The sequence below is a fragment of the Ptychodera flava genome, chromosome 21 (genome assembly GCF_041260155.1).
Source record: "Ptychodera flava strain L36383 chromosome 21, AS_Pfla_20210202, whole genome shotgun sequence".
Taxonomy (NCBI): Eukaryota; Metazoa; Hemichordata; class Enteropneusta; family Ptychoderidae; genus Ptychodera; species Ptychodera flava.
In genome coordinates, this window is record NC_091948.1 from 15,049,987 (window position 1) to 15,061,241 (window position 11,255).

General features: G+C 36.9%; 1 protein-coding gene and 1 long non-coding RNA gene across 2 annotated transcripts; one reads left to right on the forward strand and one right to left on the reverse strand.

Moving 5' to 3' along the window:
• Positions 1 to 3,496: 3,496 nt before the first annotated feature.
• Positions 3,497 to 6,113, reverse strand: LOC139121504 (uncharacterized). The gene is made up of 2 exons (XR_011549291.1): positions 5,927 to 6,113; positions 3,497 to 5,151 (listed from the first exon to the last, which is right to left on the reverse strand). It is a non-coding gene; the product is annotated as an uncharacterized lncRNA (long non-coding RNA).
• LOC139121503 (apoptosis regulator BAX-like) lies at positions 5,281 to 9,353 on the forward strand. Its single transcript, XM_070686405.1, has 2 exons — positions 5,281 to 7,055; positions 7,710 to 9,353. Exons 1-2 carry the CDS (start codon positions 6,477 to 6,479, stop codon positions 7,830 to 7,832), a joined length of 702 nt encoding a protein of 233 aa, XP_070542506.1. The 5' UTR covers positions 5,281 to 6,476; the 3' UTR covers positions 7,833 to 9,353.
• The last annotated feature ends 1,902 nt before the right edge of the window (positions 9,354 to 11,255 follow it).

Sequence of the window (11,255 nt, forward strand, 5' to 3'; positions counted from 1 at the left end):
GAAATGTTGAGGAGATGGCAGAGAAGCAAATTGGCCAGATGCCTACTGTATCATTAATCAGTCTTGTTCATCAGCTGATCTTGAACCTGCCTGTTATGTAAGGATGGTCACATATTGATAACATCCTGGGGGGGGGGGGGTGTTCCAGTTGGTCACCTGAAAGTTGTGTCTTTGCAGTCTACTAGCATATGATATTCTGTATCAACGTGCCTTCTGTACAGCGACATTTTCTTATCCATTTATGTTTAGTTGTCTTGAATGGACAGATATGAGGCTGATCTGTTTTTATTGTTTCATAATCAACACACGACCCCAAAAGTTGTATCATCACACAGTATACCAGCTGTCACAATTTACAGAATTTATGTGGACAGGCCACTCCATAACAAAACCATACAAGCAAAAGACAGAATGCATCCCAAAATGTTTACATTTGCATGAATTTACATATCTGACAGAGAGTAGATGAAATGTTTGGTCGGTAAATTCCTACCAATAAATACATCTTTCTTTTAGAAATGCTGCCATATAACTGTGGGTGTTTGCAAGCCTACATGGGAATATTGTACAATACATAGTGTAAAAATGAATTCAGTGTGCTGGGTGCAAGCATAGACCCTCCTGTGCAAGACACCAAATATTGCCAATGAGAATATATGTAATCGTTGTTAGATGCAGATTTTTTTTTCTGAAAGAGACAAGATGTGTACTTTGGGAAGAATAAATCATCAACCCAAGTAGTTTTTTTTTCATTTAACAGGTTATAGTTGTGATTCAAAACAAATTTTAACAGATGAGCAATATTGACCTTGACCTTGTTTCCAAAGGTTGTTAATAAGATTAGTTTTCTTCCGCTTTCACCAATGAACAACTTAAAACCCACAGTGACGGTTGGCATGTTCATTGATCAAGACATTCATGCAATGGAAAAAGAAAACGTGTCAATTTTTATAGATTGTGAGGCTGATCATCAGGTTTTTAATTTTTGTTGTCATAACAGTAGAAATTAAGTGGTGTGGTATAGATTTATCATTAAGTCATTAAAAGTGTACATGTTAATAACTTTTCAATTAAAAGAATTACCTATTACATACAACTTGTCATTTACTAAATTTACTTTCAGACAGGCCTCTGTATAATGTAGCTATTTTTCATGAATTCAAGTGAATCAAATGCTGCTACATAATCTATTGAAAAATCGTGCGACTCTGATTTCAGAATTTATTATTATATGATGCCAAATTACTGAGGAATATTTGCGTCTGTTGTATGAATGGTCCAAATGATTCTTGTTTCTGTGTAATACACAAATGTAATGTAGGCAGACTAGTCAAGACTTGGTTGTTGGTAAATATGAGCCACAGGGAAATGTATGCAACTTTACTTTCTAGGACAGTTTCACCTCAGACACCTAACCTGACTCTATCCCTAGCTTTATCCTCAATACTGAGTCGTTACACTGTGCCGGAAATGTCAGGCTGGTAAACATCCAGTGGGCATCTGTTCTCAAAGTCACAGACTTACTTCCTGTTGAAAAACCTGTTTTTCAAGTTAGCAGCATTGAGCTTTCTCAATGTGTTGATTCAGAAGCATGCTGCTCTTCAGTTGGATTTATACATCTACAAGCTCAAAAAAGTTGGAAGTACCTTCGCTTTAAGTGGTATTACAGATGATTGTAAATATATGTAAGTGCAATACAGGAGTATTTTCAGAGCCGTTCTCTGAATGAAATGACAATGTCAAAATTCTGTTATAGTAGGTTACAACACATAATATCATGATATGTCAACAAAAATTCATGATATTGTTCATTCTTTTCATTTTTTTCTGTGCTTTTTTCAAGCTTAACTTTCAGGTTCAACTCATAGCAACTGTATGACTTTACAACAACCAAGGTGTAAGAACTTTTCAAACAATGTAGCATTTCTTCATGATCGTTCCATTTAACAAAAGCTCTGCTCAGTCTTGTAAATTTTGGAATCTGCAAAGAATAAACTTTTTTCTGCACACAAACTTCACAATTTGTAAATATATCTTTCTTTCACTGTCCAATACACGTCCTTTTACGTTTTTCTGTCCTTTTTTCATCGGAGTGATAAGTAAAAATGAATTTACAAGATATCTAAAATTTAAATAGTGTATAAAATATCCCCTATATCAAGCAGGCTATTTTGTGGAAATAGTAACATGACAGGCTTCCCTAATTCACTATAACTGTATATTTTGGTTCCAATTTGTGACTGGAAGAGTCAACTAGTTGATTGGCATTTGCAAGCTAAGCAATGTTTCTCATCTAAGATGAAAAGGAAACCCCCTCATACTATATATTTTCAAAAAGGAGAGACTCTATAAAGTTTAGCACGGTAGCAATAGTTTACTTAAAGAATGAAGTGGGTGTATAGTTGGGGTAAAAAAACCCTCAAATTTGGGTATTGATAAAAATGAATTCAGTCCAAAACTTGACGCTATTTTCTGAAATGTAATATTTCTCATGAAAGAAGAGTATATGTAGAAAAAAGCGACTATTTTATTTTGCATTACCTATCCTTATTCTAAAATGACAAGGGTTGAAAAGACTGACACTCAAAAAAAGTGGAAAAATCATGATTAGCAAAATTAAAATGCCTCTCATTCAAAATGTAAGAACTTTATTGCCAAACAAAATTGTGGTTTTGTTATATGAAGCATTTAAAAGAACATTATGTGAAAATTTCACAAAATTTGACCAAGCCAGAGTGAAGTTAAATTCTTTGGAAAGTTTGAAATTGAGAGGGAAAAGGAGCCAGGAAAGTGGGTGCTTTGCATGCATTTGAATAAATTAATACTTCTCTATCACACAACTTACAACTTCTTGACAAGCTAAAAGGTGAACCCAACCAATATTTCAATCTTGGGTTCACAAATTAATTAAAATTCAATGAATATTTGCAAAAAAGTGATTTATGAGCAAAATGCAAGTGTTTTTCTCATACTCTTTCAATTTCTTCTATTTAGACATTAATAAGTCTTCTATTTTGCCACTATTTTTGGAACTCTATGAGTAAGGCATGCTCCCTGGTTTTCAAAGCACACTTTCTACTTCCCATCGCAGACTGCAAGTATTCTGAGATTGAATATTAAAGGCTTTTTATAAAGCTTTGCCATCGTTTTCTCTTGATTTCATTTGAACTGTAGCAGTTGGAATTAAAATGTTCAAAAAATGTACAATCTTATATCTAGCTTTATTCACAGCCTGGGCTCTCACCATACACAACACACCAACTCCATCCCAGACGATCGTAAAGAAGTCAATTTTCACCATAGAGGGTGCTGTGTACAAGGGTATTTGTCATTGCACATTACAGGAAGAGGGAGTACTTTTCCAGCTTAATGCTGATTTTTTTGGGTCAATATTATGAAAGTCTGTTATAAAAACAATGCTATCAAAATTCAAAATTTTACGATATGAAAAGTGTCATCTTCCTAGCTACTAGCTGGACATACAATTACACACATGTACAAAGTCATTCCAGTTTTATTATTAAATTTTAGTGTTGTAAAATACAATAATATTATTCACTTTTAAATAAATATTATACAGGACTTATAATACTCTAACCTTCATAAAAGATTACACAAGTAAAAAGTAAGAATATCTTGAATAATTTTGAAACCAGCCAAGTTTCAATGATTGCACGTCTTCTAATGAAAACTAAACGCACTCTTTTCCTTATTTTAAAGGATACAGTTTTATCTCAAGGAGACCTAAGCCCATTCTGGGTATAGCGCCCTCTACAGTTGTCTTTGAATACCTGAGAGCTTGCACTTATAAGTAGCTGTGTGTTTATAGACATAGAAAAAAGAGCTGTAATTCTGATCATTTTTACAGAATTCTTGTCACATTTAGTAACCATAAAACTGTAGGTTTACTTGTAAAAGGGTAATTAAACTTCAAGCGTTTGCACGTAAATCTCTTTGTCAATATGAACACTGAAGTCAAGACCTGGAGCTCAAAGTGCCTGAGCCAAATCACAAGAATTCATTCTGATCAACAAGAATGTCCTGACAGTTTAACATCCACAAAAACTTTCAAAAACAATTCATTGGCTGACTCAGGACCTCCGTTCAGAATTCATTTTCCTGAGTTTGTGGACACCTTGGCCAAAACTTGATGACAACTTATTGACTGTCCTGATAAAAGTGGATATTGGACATCAATGCATGCTTCAACAAACATAACAATAAAATGCTGTTGGCATGCATGATATGGTGGAAAAAAGACATTACTGTACGCTTTAACAAACATAACAAGAAAATGCTATTGACATACATGATATGGTGGAAAACTCAAAACTTAGAAATTCTTTTACCTATAGATCTTTGAAACTTTACAAACTTCAAAGATATTTTTGTAGCAGAATTTCACAACTTTATAGTGATATTACTGAATACTGGTTTATTATAGTGAGCACACAAATCTGCTCATGATCAGAGTCAAATGTAGATGTTTCCTTACAGGCATTGCTTGTACTTAAGATAATGCCATGCAAATTATCATGTTCAGATTTCAATTTTCATTTCAGTGACTGTCCATTCTGTATCATACACCAGTACAGTCACTAATTTCTTCCTAATTTGATGAAAACCAAAAACCTGGAGGTGTTTTCTCAACAGTGTCTAACAACACTGTACGTCACCTGCAATCCATGACCAATGTGCGATATGGCACGCCCTCCTTTTTTTCCTGTTTTTTATTTTCGTCATATTTCATTGCTGTTCTCAAGACTATCAGCATTCTGATTCCTCAGTGCAGGTCAGTAGTTGAGAACCTTTTGTTTCTTGTTTTCTATCTTTCAGGACAAGTTCTTGGTGGTGAAATTACTGCCGTCGGTTTAAAGAGCCTTTCATTGGCATCATCAGCTATTATTCTTAATGCAAGTCCGATGAACTTCGCTCGCTCAAACACTTGACTTCCTTCAGTGTTGCCTTGGTAACCGTTCGAAGGGACAACTCTCCTGAAGTTCAAGTTTCCTTGTGTGTTTGAGTCTGTAACAAAGTTGGGGTTACTTGTGGCAGCCTCTACATTTTCCATTGGATTAGATCTGTTATAAAGCATAACTTTCACTCAGCTACCTTGTGAATTGCTTCTTCTTTTTAAGTTCGATGCCAGATCTGCAAATTAATAAAAACAACCCATTAGTTAAGAATTCAGTCTTGCCCTTTACTGTCTGTATTGTAATTGTAAGACAACAATTCCGGTTTCCAAGATGACCTTTGAAGGCATGGGGTCACCAGTGTTTTGGGTGGGGTACCGGTGTCACGATGACATCATAGTTGATCACACTGCCTCAAACTTTACTGTCATGTAGAAGTAACTGAGCAAGAAACCACTTAAAGTGTCATGAACTCACAACATTTATGTAAAAAAGGACGGCAACATCGTAAATGTACGATCTTGGGTATGCTTGTAAGATTTGTACCTCTACGTCGATGTAGTAATTTGTGAACCACCAAAAGGACGACAACTCGGTTGTTCAATGGTCAGCATGGAGTCGCCGGAGCGAACGGCCATGTCGATCTCAGCATAGACCCTAAAAACGTTTTTAGGGTCTATGATCTCAGATATGATTTGAGAAGAATATACCGATAGAACATCCATGATTTTGGGGTAGGCACATGTACTTCACAACGCACCAGGGCTCGGAGAAATTTTACGGTTTCTACGTCCAAATGTGGCACAACCCAACTTGTCATCCTGACCATGGATGTAAAAAAACATTTTTACATCCATGTCCTGCCTATTCAAAAGGATTTGCTAGAGAATTAGAAAGCTCAGTGGAAATTCACCAGTATTTTCAAGGCTGATCTGAGATACCATACAATCAATGGACTCTTGGTAAAACCTTGACAGTGGCAAAATCTAAACTGTATAAGTAAAAATACGTACGTGAAAATTTGCCCAAGTCAGTGATCGATCCGTGTTTTCCAATACCTTATTTTCTTACTTCCTTATCCTCACGGTCTGGACGCTTTTCTGACGTCTCTCACCCGAACAAGCTCTCTTGTACACTAAATGATCTAATGGGAAATACGCTTTTGTGAATTAAGGAAATACTACCGAAAATTCAGACGAATTCTCGGGTTGAGCGACGACAGTCTTTAGGTCACGCGGCACACACGTAACAACTTGTGTGGAGTTCAACCAATCAATGACGATATTTCATTGACGTCAAAACAGAAAGCGTATGACGTTTAAGCTATATTTAGATTCGGTTTTAGCCAATGAAATTTCAAATTTTCCGGATGCTATTTACATGATTTACATTTACGATAAGGTACGATCTTTGCCGAAGGTAGGATTATTACCGAGTGTTCGATCGTTATAAGAGTCGGTCACGCTGAATCGGGCAAGACTGAATCATCACGAATTCGCTGACTTGTAGCCAAGAGAAACGATTACTTCGACCAACCGCCAGATTGTGAGAACACGTACAACCATGGCTGCGGCTATACCAGGATCAGGCATTTTCTCATCGCAGCAAAAGGCGGCCGTCTTCTCACAACTTTACAGCGGTTGTTCTCCCGGAAAAGATTCGACGTCGAAGCCACTGTCTCAGCCTGGTGAAACAGAATTTTCGACTTCAAACCCGGACCGAGCAGGTCAACTGGGAGAAGAATCTATCATGTCAACCGCAAAACTGTTAGCAGACGACTATATTAGTTACAAAACCAAAAGTTGTGCAACAAAACCTCTTTGTACGCATGCCGAAACGCTCAGACGAGTTGGAGACGAGATAGATGAAAAGTATAGTATCACATTGAAGGGCATCACCGAGAGATTGCAGTTTTCGCCGGAAAAAGATGGCTACGAAGGCTATAGGGCGTGCTTAGACAGTATGTTTGACGAAGGACAAGTTAACTGGGGGAGGATTGCAACAGTGTACGTTTTTAGTGCCAGACTTGCCAAACATTGCCAAGATAGAGACTTAATCGAATATGTCGATGTTGTGAAGGAATACACAGCGCAGTATGTACGTGCGAAATTATCAAAATGGATACAGGCACAAGGTGGATGGGTAAGTTACCGCATATCACCATAGCTCAGACAGTGGATCGGTAAAACTAGCGAACGCTGTTCTGGTTCCGGTAGAAAATTTCTTCCCCTGCCACATCATGAATTCGTTATTAAACCCATGGTGGCAATCTTTTTACCCCTTTTAAGTCACAATACTATCAAAAATATCAATTATGTTTGCTGTATGAACGTGCCCACTGTTTTCAACGTTATCGTACGTTGGCGACAGCTACACGTCCACCATGACGGGGGGAACCGACAATGCATGTGACGCCTATACGGGAATAGATCACTGACTCTGACCCTATCTGCACAGGCGATTCGCGAACCGTCCAGAACCGGACGCATGCTCGTGCAGTAAATACCGCATCCGAGCTATGTCCTGAACGCATGTTTTCTAGTACGAATTTTCATCCGAAAATCATTTTCAGACGAAAATTTGGAAAATAAGAAGCGGGCGGCTGAAAATAAAAACGGGAAACGATTTCCCACCAGGCCACCGCCAAGAAGGGAACCACTGTGGAAATTTTTAGTGTCATACCAGGAAACAAAACTGAACAGTCGAAACTAATTTTAATGCAGCCTGACACGAATCTACCGTTCTCCATTCATGTATTCATGCAAATGACCCCGTCTTTTCCTTCCCTTTATCCAGGATGCGATGAATGATGCCTTCAAAGAGAAAGACTGGAGGGAAAAAGTGGCATTCAACAGCCTTGTCGTTACTGGAGCAGTGCTAACTGGTTTAGCAGCACTTCGACTATTAATGGGAAAGTGAATGGCACAGCATAGAGCTTGCAAAGACAAAGTGGGAAAGCAGAACATAAAATCGAATTCCAAAGAGGCTGGCGAGAAAATAACTGGACTTTTTCATACTAAAAACTTTCTTCTGTACATAGATACCATCCAATGCAAGAGATAGCATTTGCTGGGACAGACCATTTTGTTAGGGGAAGGAGCAGTTGAAATGTGTTTTCAGTTTTGTATATAAATGTTTGAAAAAAAGGAAAAAGATATGTGCAATATTCAAGTCATTTTGCCTTTCAAAGTATCAGTTCAACACGTTCAATTTACTAATTTGAAGTCTCTTTTTGACAAAGCGAAGCACCATCTCCTGACAAAATCGTCTGTCCCAGTTTCTGAATTTAATAATTGGACTGCTTGATACTCACTTTAGTCTTAGTTTATAGCTTTTCAGATTTTTGATCAGAAATACAAGTATATGCACAGTCCTTCCAGAAACTGATAAAAAAGATTAAATAATACTTCTATCCTCTTTTGGCAAATGGTTAGTTAAAATTTAAACTGATGTCTTACATGAGCTTGCAAGCAGTTTGCCCCCACCTGAAATGATCACACAATACGCAATAAAAGAAAAATCAGCATTATTAGTTTGGTTTGATCTGAAATATATGGAAGGGTTGCACTGTAAACTCGCGACATTTTGTTGCCTGGTAAATTTGAAACAATGAGAGTTATCAATGTTTGAAGTTCACAGTACAGAAGTTAGGACTCTGGCAAGTACATGTAAGATATGCAGATCATCAGTCCAAAGTTCAAGAATTGGTGGGACTGCACCTTGTACAGATAAAGCTACTTTATCATTAACATTTAAACTAGATTACCAATCGTATGATTAGTCAATCACCCAGTAACTTTGCCAAGATGTCACAATTTTTTGTTTGAAAATATAAAAAACTTTGCAGATAGTCTCCATTATCTTTGAAATCTACATCTACCATGAAAGTCCAATATTGTAATATCTAACTGCTTGAGAACAGGTCAATCAAATGGGAACATTTTTTTTCCAATCTTAGAGGGAAATCACTTCTGTAATACCAGATAAAACACAATATTTTAGTAGAGCAGATAAAATTCGTAATGGTTGCTAGCAGACTACCGCAAAAACAAACTCTGACATACTGCCATCATTCGTTCATCGACATGTTTTCATTTACCGTTTTGTAGTGTGGTTGGTGTAATTTCATTTACGATGAGACTTATTTTCAGGGATGTAAGATAGTGTAATCTGGGGGATATCGTTTCAGAAATTGTATGGTTGCAGAGCAAGAAGGAAACGTGAAAATGTGTATATTCATTCTTATGAAGATGAAATGAACAGATGTTTGGTTAGGCGAATATCGATTGTATATTTTTTGTGAGTTATGGTTTTGTTCAGCAGCTGAATTTTTAACTTTCTTTCAGAGTATTTTTATATAAAATGTTATCTTTGACAAAGCAGAATATTCTGTATTTGAATGTAAAAACCTTCAAAATAAATTGAACGAAAATTTAAGCAGCCACTAGTACTTCTTCGTCACATTTTGCATGAGATCTGATTGAATGTTTTGAGCAGTTTGACGTAAATGAGTGCAATTTCCCAAAGCTTTCGCAAATTTCAGTACATTCAGGAGTTGTAAATGCCAACTCATTGCATGTTGTACTGTTGACTGGCTCCTTGCCAACTTGTCAAATACAAACTTTTGTTTCTAGGGCCTTACAAGGAATGCTATTTATACGTAGCCCAACCCAGACAATGGTCCATTGATTTGTCATTGTTGCTTCAATAGAAAGAAATATGCGGCGCCTATTTCATCCTGTGCTGTAAATCCACAAAAATGTTCGAAGTGCATTGTGGGAGTGTTCTAGATTGTTGAACGCGAGTCTCTGAGTGTAGAAATGTATTGATTTCTTGAATTTTCAATCAGTGTGTGGCTGAATCATGCTAGCAACCACTTAAAAAGACCTCTGAGTGGGAATGAAGAAACTGTTTTGTAAGTTACACCCTCATATCAGCCCAGTGAAAAGCTCCTGCCATAGAACAGGAAGTGAATGATCCAACAGCTATTGACTGACTCTTTCTGGGAATTTCCTCGTAATCTCCGTGTGAAGGCATTGTTGTACCCGTGCAGAGAGCTGCCATTGTGATTTGAACTTGATCAAAGGACAGTTACTAAGCAGCCACAGGCCCTACAGCATATGAGTCACAGATCAGTACAAACTGTACCAATCTCCAAAATGAACCATCTGCCTGTCCAGATCAATTTTAATACTGGGAAGAAAACTATTTCATAAAAAATGCCAAGCTCAACTGGGAGGGTATGCGATACTTTGAATATCAGAATACTCGTTTCAGTTGAAGGGACAAAAAACAATATGATATCTCCATGTGGAATTTGATAACATTCGAAGGGGGTCTGCCATTGACATTCATTTCATTCTGTTTTAGTGTTTATCATTCCACTGCTCTCACCCAGTCTCCGATGTTTGAGAGGTCAGGAAAGGGACATTGACTGAAAGTGGTGATTAATTACGTTGACACAGCACTGTCCTGTGACGATGAGTAGCTGAGTAGCTGGTTCAAGAGAATTCAAGCCAATTTTTAGGAGCTGATGAAATCTCAATTCCCTGAATTGCTTTAATTGTTTACCACCAAGAGGTCATGTGACAGGTCACTGACCAGGGCAATGCACTTGTCACCTTGTGTGCCTAGACTTAATTTTTAACACAACCCACCACTTTCAGTTCATATTAAAATTTTATTAATAAAACATGACCTTGATAACATAGACTACCACAGATAGTTTTTCAGGATCTATTATCATGCAAATAATGTAATTGCAAAACTTTCCCACCCACTATGCATTGTTCAGCCAGCACTGTGAGTGACGTAGCAAAAACGAATCTATAACAATATCACATACCTGTGTTGAGATATCACAATCGTATAGGGCACCAGTGTTAAATCGAAAATATTCAATCCAATTGACCTTTTCACAAAAATGTTTAATATCGCATACATTTTCACAGGACAGTGACCCTTATTTTATGAGTCAGAATTTTAGGGTGTTACGCAACCAGAATGAATTTTCCACAATAATCTGAATGTCCTCAGTCCATTACACAACAGACAATCATCTTAATTGAATTTTATAGAAAAGCAAAATTGTACATGAAGATAATGTGCCTAACATTTTTCATTTTAAAAATGAAGCATGATGTGTATTAATTTATCAGTTAAACTATTTAAAACCTACAATAAATCCCCTCTTTTATCATCACAAATATTTCTATATCAAAAGTTGCAATTCACTTTAATGTGACTGACAGTCAAAATCATGTCAATGTGCACAAATAGTGAATGAAATGCATCTATACTGATGTTGTTATAAGTGTGTGAAGAATATGAAATATGGATTGA